General features: G+C 35.7%; 1 protein-coding gene and 1 non-coding gene across 2 annotated transcripts in view; one reads left to right on the forward strand and one right to left on the reverse strand.

Moving 5' to 3' along the window:
- The window catches only part of Atxn2 (ataxin 2), a 115,448-nt gene that overhangs the window by 71,119 nt on the left and 21,853 nt on the right, over positions 1 to 22,476 (forward strand). The window contains 7 exon segments of the mRNA XM_047561421.1: positions 1,510 to 1,707; positions 2,062 to 2,169; positions 2,425 to 2,495; positions 5,220 to 5,521; positions 6,758 to 6,821; positions 7,479 to 7,631; positions 7,994 to 8,054. Of these exon segments, the coding sequence (XP_047417377.1) occupies positions 1,510 to 1,707; positions 2,062 to 2,169; positions 2,425 to 2,495; positions 5,220 to 5,521; positions 6,758 to 6,821; positions 7,479 to 7,631; positions 7,994 to 8,054 (957 nt within the window).
- Trnad-guc (transfer RNA aspartic acid (anticodon GUC)) lies at positions 984 to 1,057 on the reverse strand. Its single transcript has one exon. It is a non-coding gene; the product is annotated as a tRNA-Asp (tRNA).

The following is a 22,476-nucleotide window of genomic DNA, read 5'->3' on the forward strand; positions in this document are numbered from 1 at the left end:
TTTTCTCTGATAATTGGATGGTGATCCATAGTGGTGGGTAGGGAAGAATGAAGGAACTTTAGATTATGCAGAAGGGAGTGGGGGAGGGGTGGGGACTGTGGGGATGGGAAGGACTGTAGAATGAGACAGACATGATAATAACCCTGTATACTTGTATGAAAAAATTTTTAAATAAAAATATTTTAAATGTCTATTTTCAGTTGATACATGCTATCTGTTCAGTTTCATACAATGTATACTCATTCAGTTGTACTGTAAATGCTTTGTACTTTTTATTTTTTCTTTTATCTTCAATTAACTTAAAGTTAATAAGAAAACTGAAATCTAAAAAATCATCTTCAGCTTAATACTATAGTATCCTTTGGCATTACTCAGATAGTTTGCAAATTAATTTTGAGAGTAACAGTATCATTTAGAGGCAAGAGAATAAAAACAGTTGTTAGTTATATACCCAGACTAACATTATAAGTTTGTTTATTTACACTAATTAGAAAAAATGACAGTTGTTGAATAAAAGTTTCCTTCCATGATCCTTGGGTCTTCAATAAATGAAGGAAAAAAACAAAACAAAACAAAACACTGAAGTAAGTTGAATGGTTTTTTTTTTTTCCCTCCAAAACCTATTAGCTATTTATTTTGAAGTTATTTATAATATCAACCACATTTGTATTATTTTCTTGTATTATCTAACCCTTCTGGCTAAATTGGGTCCTGATTTCCTATTCAGTGGATCTTGATGTTGCAAGAAAGAGCACATAGGATGAGCTGTAAGTGCTAGAAGGTGTTCTAGTGCATCAACTGAAGGAAGAAGGAATAGGTCTCTTGGGGACATCCCACCTTTTTAAAAAGGAATAATCCAACTTTGTAGTTCAAAATATTACTATCTTTATCTTTTTTTGAATATATACTTTTTAGTTGTAGATGGACATACAAGTGTGTGTGTGTGTGTACATATATATACTTTTTTTTTTTTTTTTTTTTTTTTGTGGTGCTGGGGATTGAACCCAGGGCCATGTGCTTGACAGGCAAGCACTCTACCAACTGAGCTAACTCCCCAGCCCTGGACATACAATATTTTATATATTTATTTTTATGTGGTACTAAGGTTTGAATCTAGTGCCTCACATGTGCTGGGCAAGTGCTCTACCACTGAGCTATAATTCCAGTGCATCTTTATCTTAGGGGGAACAAAGAAAAAGAAATGGCATGTAGCATTTATCTTGCCATAGGAATCTAATGTCCAGCTTGACTCAAAATATTTTTATCCAAAGTTAGCGTGTTTAATTATGAGGGAAACCAAAGTTGTATTTAGGTATTAATGATGGCTTGCTTTCTTCAGATTTATGTTTTTAATTATCAGCACTATTCCTAAGACTTTGGAAAAGAGAAAAGGTGAAGGGATAAAGAATGGGGACTGAGGATGACTCTTCTACCTAGATCTCAGACAAGCCTCTTGGAGGAAATGACTTGAGCTGAGAATGTAATGAATAACTTTTCCCTTATTTCTAGTTCCAAGATTATCTCCCAAAACTCACAGACCCAGGTCTCCCAGACAGAACAGTATTGGAAATACTCCCAGTGGGCCAGTGCTTGCTTCTCCCCAAGCTGGTATCATCCCAGCTGAGGCTGTCGCCATGCCCATTCCATCAGCATCTCCTACACCTGCTAGTCCTGCATCCAACAGAGCTGTGACCCCATCAATGGAGGGTATGTGAGAAGGGACTTCCAGAGGCTAACAGAAAAATTATGTGTTGTCATAGCTATGTATTTTGAATATACATTTAAATTCTCATGTAAATTAAGTTTGTTATTATATGTAGTACCACTAGTTTCCTATAACTCTTTAAAATCTAGTATTATGAAGTCTAACATTCCCTGGGTGTTGAATACCTATATAAATACAGTTAGTGGTGTTTCAAATGATGTCTGCAAAGGACTAAAATTTTTTACTCTGTTCAAATGAAAGTAGTTTTTCCAAAAACATAGGAAGTCAGAATTGTTAAATGTTTTCCCACTTTACATTTCTACCTTCTGAATTATTTTTTAAAAATTGTTTTCTAGCTAAAGATTCCAGGCTTCAAGATCAGAGGCAGAACTCTCCTGCAGGAAATAAAGAAAATGTTAAGCCCAATGAAACATCACCTAGCTTTTCAAAAGCTGAAAATAAAGGTTAGAGTTTTAAGTTTTTAAACATAACTGTGGAAATAGGGAAGAGCATGTCTACTTCATGCTCAATAGAGTATTTTTGTCCTAACACTTCTTGGTATTGTGTACATATGAATGCTTAGGTAAATACTAGAATGTTTAACATTTGAAATTATTATTCTTTTGATGAGAGATTTTATTCTCATTTCTGACATCACATATGAAAATAAGTTAAAGTTGAAAAATAAACCTGTATTTTAATAATTCTTCATTTTACAGGAATATCACCAGTTGTTTCTGAACATAGAAAACAAATTGATGATTTAAAGAAGTTTAAGAATGATTTTAGGGTAAGTGTCATATTGACTAATGAATTGTAATTTGAAAAAAATAATAAACATTGCCACTTTTATATCTTCAGTTTACAAAAATGCATCTTGTATCCAATCAGAAACATTATATCATGTATGTAGAAAGGTGGAAGCAGTCTTAAGGTTATCTTTTCCTGTCCTTTAAGTGGACTAACCTAAAATCATGAGATTGAATAAGAACAGTATAGGCATCAAATGAAAAAGAATGTAATCCTGACATTTGAATCAATCAAAACATAGTTTAGTATTTGATGTTCCTTTGATTACCTTGCTTCGTGGAGTTAGATTTTAGCAGAGCCAAGGCCAAGTCCTTAATGATCTGTTTGGACTTTGGGTCGTGATGTTCTGTGGCAGTTGTAGATTTCTACTTTGGGAACAAATATATTATTCATGGCATAAATCTTTTTCTGTTTGTTTACAGTGCTGGAGGTCAAACCTACTTTCTTATACATGATAGGCAAATGGTGTACCACTGAGCTACATTCCCAGCCCCTATATCTTTATATAATATTATTTCTCTATCTTGAGCTAGGCTTTCCTGAACTCTTTTTGATGACTTATTTCATTCTTGTGCACAAAATTTGCTATAAAATATAGCGTAGATACCAAGGTAGATTTTGAGACCAACTCAAGAAAGCTTGAAATTTGGCTTCCGAGAGGAGAAAAGTGTAATTGTCAGTCTTAGAAAAATTACAGAATTAAAACACAAATGAATCAAAGGCATAATGGCAGCCTTTTCCCCATTTGCATTCTAGCTTTCTAAATTTTTTCTAACATTTTACCCAAGTTTTATTCTTACTGGCAACATCTGAAGTATTACATATAATTTCATACCTTAGCATATATATCTTTTCAACATCAATGCTATTAATAGTTAATTTTCATTTTGCTAAGCTATAGTTAACATTGGTAATACAAATAATAAAAATATGGGTGACTGTGTGCCAATACTATACTGTCTTGATTATATAGTTAATGTATTTCGAAAGACTATACTTCTTCATTCAACAGTACACATTTTGGCCATCAGATGATGATATATGTGATATTTCAGCATATATATGATATTTCAGCATGTATATGAAAGTTCATAACTTTCTGTAAACCTACATTAATGCTTGACTTTTAAATTATGGGCAGGAGTGGCATTAAAAGTCTTTCTCTTTAGGACTTTGTCTTAATACATTTTGGAGTCTGAATAATCATACGTGTTTTTAAGTCTCTTTAAGAATAACTCCCCGACCCCATAAGTGAATGCTGGAAAGCAGAGAAATAGTTTTTAAGAGATATTTGAGTGTGAGCTTTATAATTGTTCTGTTAGAGTAAAATGTTACTGGGTTACACTTATTATTTCCTTTGTACCCCACACACTGTTCTAAGTACATATATATATAAGACACTTACTGTCCTAGCATCCCTTTGAAGCAAGTTTTTAGTTTTTGTACTGGGGATTGAACCCAGGGGCACATAACCACTGAGCCACATTCCCAACCCTTTTTGTGTTTTATTTTGTATTTTATTTAGAGATAGGGTCTCTCACTGAGTTGCTTATTAGCACCTCGCTTTTGCTGAGGCTGGCTTTGAACTCGTGATCCTCCTGCCTCCACCTCCTGGTCTCTGGGATTACAAGCATGTACCACCGCACCCAGCTCCCCAACCCTTTTTATTTTTTATTTTGAGATAGGCTGTCACTCAGTTGCTGAGGCTGGCTTTGAACTTGAAGCAAGTTCTTTTATTATCTTTAGTATGCATATTAGGAAACTGAGGCAAAGAGAAATTAATTTGCCCAGAGTCACAAGGCTAATAAATGACACCACTTGGCCACCTGATGTTTAAGCTTCTAGTACTGCTTGAACAGTTACTAAATGCATAGTACATGCTGCACTGTTCAATGAATGAATTATCAGAGCTGTGCTTGTCACAAGCACATGGGTCTAAATGGAATTTGTTCTAATCTTTTATTGAAACAGAAACTGGAGTACCATGTGATCGCTTGTCTTTAATCTCCCTGCCTTGCTCCCTTTATCCTGGAGAGCTGTCTTTAGGATCTAGAATAGTTGTGTATAGGATGCTGATAGTTTTATTTGTGTAAGAATTGCTAGTATATTGGTCTGTTAAGGATTAGTAGTGTCGGTGTTTGAGTTAAATAGACATGGGTTTGAATCTTTTTTTTTTTAATATTTTTTTAGTTGTAGATAGACACCTTTGTTTTTATTTATTTTTATGTGGTGCTGAGTCATAGCCCCAACCCCCTGGGTTTGAATCTTGACCCCCACACACTATATGTATAAAATTGGGGCATTTTATTTCCTCTTTTGAGCTAAAATGGGGTAATTGTAAAACCTGTTCTTGTGATATCTAAATGAGATAACTGCCTGTGAAGTGTTTATCATAGTGCCTGGCACATAGTATTCACTTAATATATGTTAATGATTATTACCAAAATATCGATGACATGCTAGCAACATTTTCTTTGTCTCTGAGTAACATACCCGAGGATAGGATGTTCTGATGGTTGTGTTGTATAGACATTCTGTTATTTTTGCCTTATAATAACAACATGATTCCGAAAATAGGGGGAAAGTCTTACTCAAAATAATTCATGCCCACAGATAATAATACTACTTCATTTGTACTTTGGGGGAGAAAATGGATTACTAGAATTATTTAAAATATTTAAGTATAATTATTTCCTTTATTTAGTTACAGCCAAGTTCTTCTGAATCTGTGGATCAACTACTAAACAAAAATAGAGAGGGAGAAAAATCAAGAGATTTGATCAAAGACAAAATTGAACCAAGTGCTAAGGATTCTTTCATTGAAAATAGCAGCAGCAACTGCACCAGTGGCAGCAGCAAGCCGAACAGTCCCAGCATCTCCCCTTCAGTACTTAATAACACGGAGCACAAGAGGGGGCCTGAGGTTACGTCCCAAGGGGTTCAAACTTCTAGCCCAGCATGTAAACAAGAGAAGGATGATAAAGAGGAGAAGAAAGATGCAGCTGAGTGAGTAAACCAGGAATTTGGTACTTCCTGTTAGTCAAATAACTTATTCTTTAAGATATTTTGTCCTCCTAACTCAGGAATCTATCTGGACTTTTAGACTGCTTTGTAAGTAGCTCTTATTTACAAACAATTGGCCTCACGACTGACATCTTAAGTAAATCACATTATCCACACTCACTGTTCTTTCCTTTTCCCCCATTTTTCTACCCCAGGGCAAAAAAAAAAAAAAATCTAGGCATAAATTAAGAAAGCCTTTTTCTGTAAGCGTTCAAGGTTGGAAAGATGGGATTTTGAGGACCTGGTTCTTCCAGACTATAGTCAGTACTCAGTGTGCTGCAAGGACTAAGAATGCTATAGTTAAGAAGAGAATGAAGTATATGGACCCCTGCTTGAAATTCAAAGTGTTTTCCATTAGAAACAATGTTTTATTTAGTGTTCAGATTTGTTAAGGTAAACTTAATTCTGCATATCTGTTGTATGCTCAGTTAAGTGGACTTTTATGGTCTAGCTTCAGACCCTAACTGCTATTGATTTTTGTGTTTTGGGTTCCACACAACCCCGATAAGACGATCTTTTGACATGTAATTTGATAACTCGAGAGACTTATTATTCTTAAGGCAAAAATATCAAAACGATGATTTTTCTCAACATATGTCATGTAAAATATATGTTGTTACATTAAAAAATACTGCATAGTATAGAATTGGTGTGTTAAACATTATTTTCAAAGGTATTTTATAAGGGGTACTGTCTTTTCAGCTCAAGTATTTGTTAATTGCCTTTGAGAAAAGCAGTTGTAAATTATTTAAAAACAAAATCTGCCCATGTAATCAAGCATGATGACATAATGCCTGTAATCCCAGTGAGTCAGGAGCCTGAGGCAGAAGGATCGTAAGTTTGAAGCTAGCCTCAGCAACTCTTCAAGACCTGGTTTCAAAATAAAAAATCAAAAGGGCTGAGCATGTAGCTCAGTGGCAAAGCACCCTGGGGTTCAATCCCCAATACAAAATAATAATAATAGCAACTCATACATGGTCAGTTTCTTTATCAAGTGAAGGGATGAGTAACATGTATGTGTCTTTTAACAAAGAAGATGAATAGTCTCCTAGTGAGAATTGTTTAAATTGGATTTATGTTCAGTTAAAAAAAAAGTTTAAAAACAGTGTCATGTGGAAGATTTAGAGAAACATAAATTCCTTGCAGATTTCATTGGCCTGTATATTTTTTCTGGTTTAGGCAAGTTAGGAAATCAACACTGAATCCCAATGCAAAGGAGTTCAACCCTCGCTCCTTTTCTCAGGTAAGTTTATTGATTTCTTTTAGGTTAATCTAGTCTCTGAAAATAATTAACTTATTACAACTTATTACAATTAGTATGATTAGTGATAGTCTTTTCTACCATAGCAGCCATCTATAATTCCTTATAGCATGCTAAAACAACTTCTTTTCTTCAAATGGTCACTAAACGAATATTTTGTAGCATTAACAAAAGGAAGTTTAAAAATATATAAATTTAAAAAGTTTCTCTGGGTTCCTAAAAAAAAAAATCACTGTGCTGTTTACTATAATATTTTTTTCACAAAGATTTACTTTAGCTTTCTACCAAAGCACTTTTTTTCTTTTGTTTCAAGTATTTGTTTTCTGTAACATTTGTTCCTTCTTCCTTGCTTTTGTAGTGCTGGGGATAGAACCCAGGGCCTTCCACATGCTAGGCAAGTTCTTTGCTGCTGAGCTACATTCCCATCCCCAAATTTTATTTTGTTTTACAGTGCTGAGGATCAAACCCAGGGCCTCGTATATGCTAGGGTGGTTTTTGTTTTTGTTTGTTTGTTTTTTTATCCTCATGATAAAAAATAGTAGAATATTTGGGTAGAATATTTGGGACAGGCAGTCTAAAATTGTGATAATAGTTAAGTTTTCAACTTGAGATAGTTAAATTTTATTTTTGTTTTTGTAGCCAAAGCCTTCTACAACCCCAACTTCTCCTCGGCCTCAAGCACAACCTAGTCCATCTATGGTGGGTCACCAACAACCAACTCCAGTTTATACTCAGCCTGTTTGTTTTGCACCAAATATGATGTATCCGGTCCCAGTGAGCCCAGGCGTGCAAGTAAGTCATAGAATTTGATGTTCTCGCTACTTGTTTGTATTTGACAAGTCACTCTTGAGATTTGCAGTGATCTGAGATATGGTGGCATACAAAAGTACTTGAAAGAGGGAGGGAGGCATGAGTGGTTTGGTGTGGTGTTAATATAAGGACCTGAATCAGATACTGTTGTCTGGTGAGAAAAATGGTTTAGATTTGCTGTTGTTTGGAATTTATCTAGTTAACTTGTGGATATGATTTCATTTTTAAATGACTCATGGAGAATCATTAAGTTTTATCTCTAGCAAGATAAAACTATGAGAGAGTGGTAGAAGACATTTTTAGCATAAGAGCCTAATGATTTTTTTTTTTTTTAATTCTTCAAGCCTTTATACCCAATACCTATGACGCCCATGCCAGTGAATCAAGCCAAGACATATAGAGCAGGTAAAGGTGAGAATAATTGTGTCTGTGTTTGCTCATAGTCTGCATGATGCATGAATTAAGTGATTCAGTTTATAATGAATATTCAAAGTTCAACTTAGACTTCTGATTAGGCTGTGCATTGACTTTTGGTGACCAGTGTTAAAGTATTTAGATGAATTATTTTGGAAAGGTAAGTGCAACCTGAAATTTCAATGTAAATTTGAAAACGGTTTGCTGGATTTAGTTGGACTGCTCATCATATTTTACATTTTTAATTCCCCAAAGTCCAGAATTTCTTTTGAAGCAGAGGGTGTCAAAAATCACATCAAAAATCAATATCAGAATCCTGATATGTTCCGTTATCTTTAAAATGAGTGGTATAATCTAGTTGTATAAACTAATATTCTAGACTTGTGTGGTTAAAATACCTTAATAGGGAAAATACATACTTATTTAAAAGGAAAAAAATTAAAATGGGAGATATGTGTACTAGGGATTGAACTTGGGCACTCAATCACTGAGCCACATCCCCAGTCCTATTTTGTATATTATTTAGAGAAAGTCTCCCTGAGTTGCTTAGCACCTTGCTTTTGCTGAGGCTGTCTCAATCTTCCTGCCTCAGCCTCCTGAGCTGCTGGGATTATAGGCATGTGCTGCTGTGCCCAGCTTATAAAGAAAATTTTTAATCTTAAGAAAAGTTAAAGGATTTCTTCTTTGTCATCAAGTTAATTTAGAGCAATTAATTGCTATCATTTTGTTGAGAAACAGTAGAAAGAGTGGTGTTAGCCTTTTGCTGCTATGACAAGTACCTTAGAAAAACAACTTAAGAAGGAAAGATTTATTTGTCTCAGTGTTAGAGGTTTGAGCCCATGGTTGGCTGGCTCCTTTGTTTGCAGCCTTAGGTGAGGCTTAACGTCATAGTAGAAGGAAGTAGCAGAGCAAAGCTGCTCACCTCATGACTTCTAAGAACCAGAAGGAGAAAAAGGGACCAGGACGTGATATAGTTCCTGAAACCACACCCCTAAGAACCTGCTCCCTACAACTAGGGTCTATTTCCTACAGTTTTCAACACCTCCCAGTAGTCCATTTAGGTTTGAATTCACAATGAATTAGTCATTTGACGAGGTCAGACCCTCATAATTCAATCTCTTCCCAAAATCCTTCTCTCTGGACATTGCTGCATTTGGGAACAAGCCATAATACACGAGTGTTTGGGGGCTACTCCATATCCAAACCATAACGAGCAGTTTATACAGAAAAAAACATTTCACAATACCCAGTAATTACTCTCTGACATAAAAATTTTGCTGTTTCTTAATAAGATTTCCTCAGTGTTTGAAGAAATTGTGATTTTTATGGCTATTAACCAAAGCAATTCTCTTTGTAAATGTGGTAACTTTTTGTTGTTGTTGTTGTTGAGAATGGGAATATCTTAATACTTGAGTCTGTTACTAGAACTCTGCTTTAGGTCATTTGAAGTTATCCTTGGTTACAGGGGTTAATCTTTTTTACTTTTTATTTTTTGTATTGGGACTTGAACCAGAACACCCTACCACAGAACTGCACCCATAACCCTTTTTACTTTTATTTTATTTTGAAACAGGGTATCTCAAAGTTACCGAGGCTGGCCTTGGGGTTTTCCTGCATCAGTCCCAAGACACTAGAATTACAGGCAGGCATGCACCACTGCATTCAATATATGGTTTAATCTTATTGTGAGGGCCTGAAGAAATTCAGGGAAAAAAAGGCTTTTTAGTGCCATTCTTGCACACTACTAAGTTGTTCTTAAGTTACTACCTGGTACTGCTATTTCAGTGTTACTTAAAACAATGCAAAGGGAGCTTTTTGCATTAAAATATAAAAGATAATTTTAGTAAAAGTGAGCATGACATTATAGTTCTCTGATTAGAAATTATAAATCCTGAAGATAGTTCAGTCCTTTATTTAAAGATGCATTTCTAATAGAATAGGCACACCATCAAGAATATCAGCTGTGTGCTGGGGTTGTTGCTCAGTAGTAGAGTGCTTGCCTAGCATGTGTTGAGGCACTGGGTTTGATTCTCAGCACTGCATATAAATAAATGAATACGTTAAAGGTACATCAACAACTAAAAAAGAGTTTAAAAATAAATATCAGCTGTAAGCTGGGAACAGCACCACATGTATATAATTGCAGTGGCTCGGGAGGCTGAGGCAGGAGGATCTTAAGTTCAAAGCCAGCCTCAGCAACAGTGAGGCACTAAGCAATGCAACGAGACCCTGTCTCTAAATAAAATAAAAAGAAGGGCTAGGCATGTGGCTCAGTGCTTGAGTGCCCCTGAGTTCAATCCCTGGTAACTGCTCCAAAATAAAGAATATCAGCTGTGAAGGTCTCAGTGATGGAGTGCCTGCGTAGCATACAGAAGGCCCTGGATTCCACGATCCCCAGCACCAAAAGAAAAAAAAAAAACACAGCTGTGAACAGAAGCTATGCTAAGATGAGAAGTAAAACAAAATAAATAAACGACAACAAAATTTTACAAAAACACACCCCCAAAACAAAGATGGGTTATGATTAGATATTTGCTGTTACTCTTTCAGATTCTAAGATAAACAAGATTTTTGCCATATTCACTTGATATGTACTTCTTTCTCTTTGCTGAATATTTAAGACAAGTCCCAGACATCATGCAATTTCATTATCACATATGTAGTATATATTTTTTAAAAACAATGTTTCAGCAGGGAGTGAGGGTGCATATTAGTAATCCCAGTGGCTTGTGAGGTCAAGGCATGAGAATCAAGGCCATTCTCAGCAACTTGGTGAGAACCTGTCTTAAAATAAAAAGGATTGGGGATGTTGTTCTGATGTGAAGTGACCCCTGGGTTCAATCCCCAGTAAATGCCCCCCCCCCCAAAAAAAAAGTTTTTCTTGGGTAGCCAGTGCTATTATCAGCATTTTGTAAGACACATAGTATTTCTTTGGTAGCAATATATAATCAAATTACTCTGGTTGAGTCAAGAATTTAGGTTTACAGTTGGCTTATTTTGAATATGGATCAAAAGAAAATCTATAGATTTTTATGTCTTTGCAGTTCTCTGCGTTTTTTCACCCTTGCTGTTTTGTGGCAGGAACTCCTCCCTGTCCCCTCATCCCCAAACTTTTTTTTGTTTCTCTGGTACTGGGGATCAAACCCAGGGCCTCATATATGATAGAAAAGCACTCTACCACTGAGCTATGCCCCAACACCTTTTATTTTTTTAGTTTGAGAAAGGCCCTTAATAAGTTACTGAGTCTTTCTTCAAACTTGTGATCCTCTGCCTTAGCCTCCTGAGTTGCTGGGATGACAGGCATGTGCCACCATGCCTGGCCAAAAACTAGTTTTTATGTAGTATGTTTCCCATTCAAGATTGGCTTTTTTTTTTTTTTTTTTTTTTTTTTCCCTTGTCATGTTATTGATTACATTCAGATTCAATGTTTTGGGGGGCAAAACAAATACCAAATGATTCTGTATGGTCTGTATTTTGTAATATCAGGAGGTTTACACCTGGGTGACCCAGGTGCAATCTCAGTTTCTTGGAGTCTGATGCAAGAGGATGGCAAATTCAATATGAGCTTGTGTAGTTCAGCAAGTCTTTGTATCAAACAGTAAAACGAACTTCGGGTGTAACTCAGTGGTAAAGTGCCCCTGGGTTCAATCCCTAGTATCTACCCACTCAAAAAGAGGCGTATAATATCTGGTCCAACATGTAGTTACAGTAAGGTGATTGCCAGGTCCCCCCACCATTGTAAAATCTGATCAATTATTGATCATTGTTTAACATTTTTTTCACTAGAGCTATTTCACAATTTAAAAAATTTTTTTTAGTAATAGACGGACACGGTATCTTTATTTATTTTTATGTGGTGCTGAGGATTGAACCAGGGTCTCATGTGTGCTAGGCGAGTGCTCTACCACTGAGCTACAGCCCTATCCCCTATTTCTCAAAAAAAAAAAAAAAAAAAAAAATTCTGTAGATGGACAGAATACCTTTATTTTGTTCATTTTATGTGGTGCTAAGGATCGAACCCAGTGCCTTGCACATGCTAGGCAAGTGCTCTGCCATTGAATTATAGCCCTAGCCTCCTATTTCTCAATTTTTAATGTGCATTATAATCACATGGGGAGAGCTTTTATTAAAAAGATGGCTTGACCCATCGCTGAAGTTTCTTATTCAGCAGACTTGGGGGTATTGCTTGAGAATTTACATTTCTAATGCAGTTTAGAAAACCAGCTCCCAGCTAGTGTTTCTGGTCCAGGACCATACTTTGGAAACCTTTGCAATTAGTTGTTTGAAAATGGTGGCTTCTGAATTCCTGCCATTTCTTTTACATTTATTAAGTGGAATCATTCTGTAAGAGACTGTTCAGTTGGAGCTATGTGTTTATCCTGAAGTAGTTTGTACAAGAATTAATGCTTACTTCCAATTTTACTTCCAATAGTGTTCAGTGAATTTTTTTAAAGGATGTAACTCATTATTATTCCCACTATTTTTATTCATTATTAAAATATTAAGAGTAAAATACATATTGTGTTGATTATCCTTCCTGCTGTTTACATTGTCCCATCTTCAACCAATGGGAATCCTTCCCAGGTGACCTCTCTATATGCTTGATAATACTCTTATCTTTGATAGCTTCCTTCCTTTCTGCTACAAATAAGATGTCTCAGGCAAATCTTTTGGTAACCTCAGTCCTGGATTAATTATTTCTCTAAGAAACTGTTTTCTTTTGCTTGGCAAATAATATTTAGAAGTCATGATCTGGTCATTTGGATTTGTTCATTGCTGTTGAGATTTTTTCTAGGCTTTTTCAAGAACAAAACTAGGAAATATCTGTCACTAAAAACAAAATTCAGCAATTCATATTGCTATTTCTAATTCAGGTTAGTGTTGGATGATTTTTTACTGTGTCCCTATATTTATCTTACTTCACTGAAACTGATTACTAAAAATAGTAACTGTATTATCTGTTGCAGAACAAATTACTATAAACATTATTTCACTCAGTTTCTGAAGATTAAGACTACAGTAGCAGGTTAGCTGGACAGTTGGTTTTGCCTTAGGGTCTGTTGGAAGTTTCAGACACAATGGTTAGGTTAGGTAGGACTGCCAGTTGTCTAAAGGGTCAACCGGAGCTAAAGGATCTGCATCCATATTCAAAGTCGTTAGCATTAGTTTCCTTGTTATATGTGCTTTTCTGTAGCATTGGATATGACACGTCAACTGGCTGCTCCCACAGTGAGAGTTCAGGGAGAAATAGTCCTGAATGGCAACTCAGTTTCTTGACAGAGACATAGCATCAGTTCTGCAATGGTCACCCAGAGCAACCCTGGTACAGCGTATATAGCAGGAGGAAAGAGGGGGCCTGAATACCAGGTCTCAGATCACTGGGGGCTGTCTTATAAAGTCCATCTTATTTATATTTTCTTACAATGTGTGTAAAATACTTGCCAATCTCTTTGTCATCTAGTTAGACTACAGAATAAAATCTAAAATTTTTCTGGAGTATTAATTTTCCTTCATATCTGTTTTACCAAAAAATATTTTCAGAGCTGGGCGCGGTGGCGCATGCCTGTAATCCCAGCAGCTCGGGAGGCTGACACAGGAGGATCGGAGTTCAAAGCCAGCCTCAGCAACGGTGAGGCGCTAAGCAACTCAGTGAGACACTGTCTCTAAATAAAATATAAAATAGGGATGGGGATGTGGCTCAGTGGTTGAATGCCCCTGAATTCAATCTCTGGTAACCTCCCCCTGCCTGGAAAAAAAAAAAAAAAAAAAAAAATATATATATATATATATAAAGGGTTGATACCCTTATTTCTTTCAAAATATTGTCTTCTGAAGTCACGTAGTGATCATGTCAATACTTGATCAGTAAGTTGATAGTTCAGTCTGGTTTAATTTGGTTTTTACTATCTTGTGTGTGTGTGTGTGTGTGTGTGTGTGTGTGTGTGAATACTGGGGACATAGATACCACGATCTATATCCTCAGCCCCTTCTATTTTTTATTTTGGATAGAGTCTGGCTAAAACTTGGGTGGTTGGCCTCCAACTTGTAATTTTTCCGCCTCAGTTTCTGGAGTAACTGAGAATACAGTGTGTACCCACACACCTAGCTAAGTCTGTTTCTTATTGAATTATAAGTTTGGATGGATCCAAGTCCTTTGTCAGATATATTTTTCATTGTGTACTCTCACAATCTGTGATTTAATGTTTGTTTTTAAAAGTATCTTTGAAAGAGCAGTAGTTTTAAATTTTGTCTTCTGTTTTATCAGATTTTTTCTTGTATGGTTTTATTTATTATATTCACATATGCTGAGCTTGCAAAAATTTCTTATGGGTTTATAAAAAAGTCATTGCAGTATATTTTATATTAATCTTATTCTAAGTGGCTTTCTAAAAAAATTAATTAGTTTGATTCTGTTATTGATTGATTGATTGATTGATTGTGGTACTAGGGATTGACCTGACCCTAGAGGAGATCTACCACTGAGCTACATCTCCAGCCCTTTTTAATTTTTGAGACTGAGTCTCACGAAGTTGGCCAGGCTGTCCTGGAACTTCCCATCCTCCTACTTCAGCTTCCTAAGTAGCTCTGCACCATTGCACCTGGCTTGTGTTTACACAGTTTTGACAAATGTATTTACTTAGGTAATTGTGTCATCAATTAAAATGTTCAAACATTATTCCTCATGCCCCTTTCTGTCAAACCATATTTACTCACCTTGAGCTCTGGGTAACTTCTGATCTAATTGCTTTTACTTAAATTAGGTTTGTCCCTTTTAGAATATTTTTTTTTAAATGGAACATGTAGTGTGTGGTTATTTTTTTGTGGGGGGTGGGTCTGGCTTAAATAGCATAGCAGTTTGAGATTATTTCATGTTCTCACTTAATATATCTGTTCCTTTTTATTTTTCAATACCATTCCATTTTATGATTATGCCACAATTTACCTATTAGTAGTTAATGGGCATTTGTGTTATTGTCAGCCTTTGGCTATTGAAGAAAACTGCTATGCACATTTGTGTGTGTTTGTGTGTTCTCTTGATCATATACCTAGAATTGAAATTGCTGAGGTATGGTTAAATACATATTTCACTTAATGAGAATCTGGCAGATTGTTTGCCAAAGTAATTGTATCATTTTACACTTCAGTGATCTGTTTTGTTTTGCTCTACATCTTTGCCAGTGCTCAATATTGTCCATCTCTAATTATACCCAGCCTGTTGGGTGTATTACTGTATCTCATTGTGATTTGTAACGTGCATTTCCCTGATTAGGACTGATGATGAGCATCTTTTCATGTGTTTGTCAGCTTTTAAAAAATGGTTGAAATCTTTTACCCTTTTAAAATTTTGGTTAGTTTTCTTATGAATTTTAAGTTGCTTTTTTATTTAATTTTTTATTGGTATATTATAGTTGTACATATGATAGGATTTGTTGTAACGTGTACATAATCAAGTTTCATATTTGTAACAGTGTCATTTGGTCAATATCACTCCCCAGAACTTCTCCCCTCCCTCTCGCCTCCTACCCCATTAACATTACTTTTATATTCTAGTTATAAGTCCTCTACTGAATATTTTGAATATTTTCTCCCAGTCTGTGGCTTGCATTGGACTAGGTTTTTTTGAAGAGCCATTGTTGTTAATTTTGATTAAGTCCCCTTTATCAGGTTTTCTCCATGATTAAAAGTTTCTTTTTTTGCATCATAACTAAGAAGCTTTTACATGTCCTAGGCTATGAATATTTTTATGTATCATTTTAGAAGTTTAATAATTTCCAGTTTGATAATCAAGTATATGGTTGATTTTGAAGTTAATTTTTGTGTAGATGAAATAAGGTTGAGTTTTTTATTTTTGTCTGTATTTATGTTCAGTTTTACTAGCACCAGTCTGTTTCCCTTGTCTCATCTCCTTAGCGTCTTTCAGTTGACAATCTGTGGTTCTCATTTGTGAACTGTTTTGTCACTTTGATCTGTATATCTACCCTCATGCTAATACGCTTTTTATTGATTACTATTATTTTATAATAACTCTAAAAATCAGTTCATGTAAGTTCCTCATCTTGATTCTTCATCAAAATTGTTTTGACTATTTTAGGTTCTTTGCATTTCCAATAAGTTTTTTTTTTTATTCTATTTTAAACAAATGGGATACATGTTGTTTCTGTTTGTACATGGAGTCACAGCATACCATTTGCGTAATCATACATTTACATAGGGTAATGATGTTTGATTCATTCTGTTATTTTTTCCTTCCCCCCCAACCCTCCCACCCCTCTTCCACTATACAGTCCCTCCTTCCTCCATTCTTGCCCCCCTCCCACCACCCATTATGTGTCATCATCCGCTTATCTGTGAGATCATTCATCCTTTGGATTTTTGAGATTGGCTTATCTCACTTAGCATGATATTCTCCAATTTCATCCATTTGCCTGCAAATGCCATAATTTTATTATTCTTTATAGCTGAGTAATATTCCATTGTATATATATACCACAGTTTCTTTATCCATTCATCAATTGAAGGACATCTAGGTTGGTTCCACAGTCTGGCTATTGTGAATTGAGCAGCTATGAACATTGATGTGACTGTATCTCTGAAGTATGCTGATTTTAAGTCCTTTGGGTATAGGCCAGGGAGTGGGATAGCTGGGTCAAATGGTGGTTCCATTCCAAGTTTTCTAAGGAATCTCCACACTGCTTTCCAGAGTGGCTGCACTAATTTGCAGCCCCCGCAGCAATGTGTCAGTGTACCTTTTTCCCCACATCCTCTCCAACACTTATTGTTGCTTGTATTCTTGATAATCGCCATTCTAATTGGGGTGAGATGGAATCTTAGTGTAGTTTTGATTTTCATTTCTCTTATTACTAAAGATGGTGAACATTTTTTCATATGTTTGTTGATTGCTTGTAGATCTTCTTCTGTGAAGCGTCTCTTCATATCATTAGCCCATTTATTGATTGGGTTATTTGTATTCTTGGTGTAGAGTTTTTTGAGTTCTTTATATATTTTGGAAATTAGTGCTGTATCTGAAGTATGAGTGGCAAAGATATTCTCCCACTCTGTAGGCTCGCTCTTCGCATTGCTGGTCGTTTCCTTTGCTGAGAGAAAGCTATTTAGTTTGAATCTATCCCAGTTATTGATTCTTGGTTTTATTTCTTGTGCTATCGGAGTCCTGTTAAGGAAGTCTGATCCTAAGCCAACAAGTTGAAGATTTGGACCTACTTTTTCTTCTATAAGATGCTGCAGGGTCTCTGGTCTGATTTCAAGGTCCTTGATCCATTGTGATTTGATTTTTGTGCAGGGTGAGAGATAGGGGTTTAGTTTCATCTGTTGCATATGGATTTCCAATTCTCCCAGCACCATTTGTTGAAGAGGCTATCTTTTCTCCATTGCATATTTTCGGCACCTTTGTCTAGTATGAGAAAATTGTATTTATTTGGGTTTGTGTCGGCATCCTCTATTCTGTACCATTGATCTACCTGTCTATTTTGGTGCCAATACCATGCCGTTTTTGTTACTGTTGCTTTGTAGTATAGTTGAAGTTCTGGTATTGCGATACCCCGTTTCATTCTTCCTGCTAAGGATTGCTTTAGCTATTCTGGGTTTCTTATTCTTCCAGGTGAATTTCATGATTGCTTGCTCTATTTCCATAATGTACATCATTGAGATTTTAATTGGAATTGCATTGAATCTGTATAGTACTTTTGGTAGTATGGCCATTTTGACAATATTAATTCTGCCAATCCAAGAACATGGGAGATCTTTCCATCTTCTAAGGTCTTCCTCAATTTCTTCCTTCAATGTTTTGTAGTTTTCATTGTAGAGATCTTTCACCTCTTTAGTTAGGTTGATTCCCAAGGATTTTATTTTTTTTGAGGCTATTGCAAATGGAGTTTTTTCCTCATTTCCCTTTCAGCTGTTTTGTCACTTGCATATAAAAATGCTTTAGATTTATGCATGTTGATTTTATAGCCTGCTATTTTGCTGAATTCATTGATGAGTCTAGAAGTTTTCTGGAGGAGGTTTTTGGATCCTCTAAATATAGAATCATGTCATCCGCAAATAGTGACAGCTTAAGTTCCTCTTTTCCTATTTGTATCCCTTTAATTTCTTTAGTCTGCCTAATTGCTCTGGCTAGAGTTTCGAGGACAATGTTGAATAGAAGTGGTGAAAGAGGACATTCCTGTCTTGTTCCCGTTTTTAAAAGGAATGGTTTCAGTTTTTCTCCATTAAGAATGATGTTGGCCATGGGCTTAGCATAAATAGCCTTTACAATGTTCAGGTATGTTCCTACTATCCCTATTTTTTCTAGTGTTTTGAGCATGAAGGGGTGTTGTATTTTGTCGAACGCTTTTTCTGCGTCAATTGAAATAACCATATGATTCTTAATCTTAAGTCTATTGACATGATGGATTACATTTATTGATATACAGATGTTAAACCATCCTTGCATTCCAGAGATGAACCCCACTTGATCGTGGTGCACGATTTTCTTAATATGTTTTTGGATACGGTTTGCCAATATTTTGTTAAGGATCTTTGCATCTATATTCATCAAGGATATTGGTCTAAAATTTTCTTTCCTTGATGTGTCTTTTCCTGGTTTGGGTATGAGGGTGATATTAGCTTCATAGAATGAGTTCGGTAGGGTACTCTCCTTTTCTGTTTCCTGGAATACTTTGAGAAGTATTGGAGCGAGTTCTTATTTGAAGGTCTTATAGAACTCGGCTGAGAATCTGTCTGGTCCTGGGCTTTTCTAGGATTGTAGATTTTTAATGGCTTCTCGTATTTCATTGCTTGATATTGATCTGTTTAAATTGTGTATGTCCTCCTGGTTCAGTTTGGGAGGAATGTATGTCTCTAGAAATTTGTCAGTGTCTTCGGTAGTTTCTATTTTGTTGGAATACAGATTTTCAAAGTAGCTTCTCATTATGTTCCATATCTCAGTGGTGTCTGTCGTGATATTTCCTTTCTCATCACGAATTTTAGTAATTTGAGTTTTCTCTCTCCTTCTCTTTGTTAGTGTGGCTAAGGGTTTGTCTGTTTTGTTTACTTTTTCAAAGAACCAACTTTTTGTTTTGTCAATTTTTTGAATTGTTTCTTTTGTTTCAATTTCATTGATTTCAGCTCTGATTTTAATTATTTCCTGTATTCTACTACTTTTGCTGTTATTCTGTTCTTTTTCTAGGGCTTTGAGCTGTAATGTTAGGTCATTTAGTTGTTGACTTTTCATTCTTTTCTGGAATGCACTCCATGCAATGAATTTTCCTCTCAGTACCGCTTTCATAGTGAACCAGAGATTTTGATATGTTGCATCGTTGTTCTCATTGACCTCTAAGAATTTTTTAATCTCCTCCCTGATGTTTTTTGTTATCCATGTTTCATTCAATAGCATATTATTAATCTCCAGGTATTGGAGTAATTTCTGTTTTTTATTTTGTCATTGATTTCTATTCTCAGTCCATTATGATCTGATAGAACACAAGGCAGTATCTCTATTTTTTTGCATTTCCTAAGGGCTGCTTTGTGGCATCACATATGGTCTATTTTCGAGAAGGTTCCATGTGCTGCTGAGAAGAAAGTGAATCCACTTGTTGATGGATGGAATATTCTATATATGTCTATTAAGTCTAAGTTATTGATTGTGTTATTGAGTTCTATGGTTTCTTTGGTTGGTTTTTGTTTGGAAGATCTATCTAGTGGTGACAGCGGTGCATTAAAGTCACCCAGAATTATTGTGTTGTGGTCTAAGTGATTCCTGAAATTGAGAAGGATTTGTTTGATGTACAGGGATGCACCATTGTTTGGGGCATAAATATTTACTATCGTTATGTCTTCCTGATTTATGGTTCCCTTAAGCAGTATGAAATGTCCTTCTTTATTCCTTCTGACTAACTTTGTCTTGAAGTCCACTTTATCTGATATAAGGATGGAAACGCCCGCTTTTTTACTGAGTCCATGTGCGAGGTAGGTTTTTTCCCATCCTTTCACCTTTAGTCTATGGATGTCTTTTTCTATGAGATGAGTCTTTTGCAGGCAGCATATTGTTGGGTCTTTCTTTTTAATCCATTCTGCCAATCTATGTCTTTTGATTGATGAGTTTAGGCTATTAACGTTCAGGGTTATTATTGAGTTTGATGTGTATTCCCAGTCATTTGGCTTATTTTTGGTGTTTAAGTTGGCTTGGTTTCTCCTTTGAGTGGTTTTTCTCTAAGGTAGTTCCTCCCTTTGCTGTCCTCCATTTTTGTTTTTCATTTCCTCCTCATGGAATATTTTGTTGAGAACAAAGCCTGTAGTGCAGGCTTTCTATTTGTGAATTCTTCTAACTTTTGTTTATCATGGAAGGATTTTATTTCATCTTCAAATCTGAAGGTTAGTTTTGCTGGGTATAGGATTCTTGGTTGGAAACCATGTTCTTTCAGAGCTTGAAATATGTTGGTCCAGACCCTTTTTGCTTTTAGAGTCTGGGTTGAGAAGTCGGCTGCTATCCATATTGGTCTCCCCCTATATGAAATCTGATGCCTTTCTCTCGCGGCCTTCAAAATCCTATCTTTATTTTGATTGTTAGGCATTTTCATTATAATGTGCCTTGGTGTGGACCTGTTGTGATTTTGTGCATTTGGTGTTCTGTAAGCCTCTTGTATTTGATTTTCCATTTCATTCTTCAGGTTTGGGAAATTTTCTGATATTATTTCATTGAATAGGTTGTTCATTCCTTTGGTTTGTATCTCTGTGCCTTCCTCAATCTGAATAATTCTTAAATTTGGTCTTTTCATGACGTCCCATAGTTCTTGGAGATTCTGTTCATGATTTCTTACCATCTTCTCTGTTTGGGCAACTTTATTTTCAAGATTCAATATTTTGTCTTCATTGTCTGAGGTTCTGTCTTCCAAGTGGTCTAGTCTTTTGGTGATGCTTTCCATTGAATTTTTTATTTGGTTTATTGTTTCCTTCATTTCAAGGATTTCCGTTGGTTTTTTTTTTTTGAGAATCTCTATCACTTTGTTGAAATGATCTTTTGCTTCCTCCAGTTGTTCTTTCAACTGCTTATTGGAGTGATCATTCATTGCTTGCATTTGCTCTCTTATCTCATCCTTTGCTTCACGAATAATCTTAATCACGTGTAAGTCCTTTTCTGACATTTCTTCTAACATACTGTCATTGGATTCTATTAATATAGCATCTAGATTTGTTTGAATCATTTTCTTGCCTTGTTTTTTCATGTTGTTCATGTATACTATGCTCTAGCAGTGCAAATCTGGGGTATTGCAGATTTCCCCCTATAGGCTTATAGTGGCCCTATAGGTTTCCTAAACCCTTTCTTTAAGGGGAGATCAATATTGGCAGTGCCCAAATCAGACACTATGCAATCCTAGACCAAATAGCCTCTATGAGAACAATAACAAAATTATCATAATAAACAAAATGAGTTCAAATATTATCTTAAGTAAAACAAACAGATTTGCAATAAGGTCTGCAGTTTCAAATGGAGGACAAAGAGGATGCAGAGGGATGTAGAATGTGGCTGTTAATGGGATAAGAAAAGAATATACAGAAGTTCTAGATAATAGAAAGGGTGAGAGTGTAATCAAAAGAAATCGAATGTTAGCATGCAAAAAAGGGCGAAAGAGACTCTGAGGGAACAGGTAAACAAAAGGAATAGAGGGCAAGAAAGTAAAGAAATAAAAACTTAAACTTTTTCAATAAGGAGAAAAAGAAAATGTACAGTGTAACAGTCATATAGTAATGAAACCTCCCAGAGTTCAGTAGCCTGATGCTTGAGAAGTACCTGACAACAGCAGGCGTCTCAGGATGGGTTTTGCCTTACCTAAAGATCAGAGCTATGGCTTCTAGGATTATCCAAGATGGTTGCTCTGGCTTCGAAATGTGTTGGCACATAGGTGCCTAACAGTGAGCAATCAAGAAACCGATATCCTCTGCTTGAAACCGGAGTTACGGAGCGACAAGGAACGTCTAGTCCTTGTCTCCCTCTAGTCTGCCATCTTGGATCTCTCCAATAAGTTTTGTGGTCAGCTTGGGATCATGCACTGGATTATCTTAATGTAGATTCTTCACTGATTGTATGATATATATCTCAATATCAATTTTGTACATATTTTCTTAAATTTATCCTTTAATTTTATAATTTTTATGCTATTATGAATGGTTTTTTTTTTTTTTCTTTTTTAACATATCTTTGGTGTTTATTAGATACAAAGAAGCATTTGGAGTTTTAATCTTGACTTTATGTCTTGCCACATTGCTACCCCATGTAATGTTAATGTTTTTTAGATTGTCACAGTCATGATGCAGTCACTGTGTCTGTTTCTTGCACTGTACTGGAGAGGGCTTCTAGGACACTACCAAATAGGAGTAATGAGGTCTCGCCATGTTCCCATTCTCAGGGATGAAACAG

The sequence above is a fragment of the Sciurus carolinensis genome, chromosome 8 (assembly GCF_902686445.1).
Source record: "Sciurus carolinensis chromosome 8, mSciCar1.2, whole genome shotgun sequence".
NCBI lineage: Eukaryota > Metazoa > Chordata > Mammalia > Rodentia > Sciuridae > Sciurus > Sciurus carolinensis.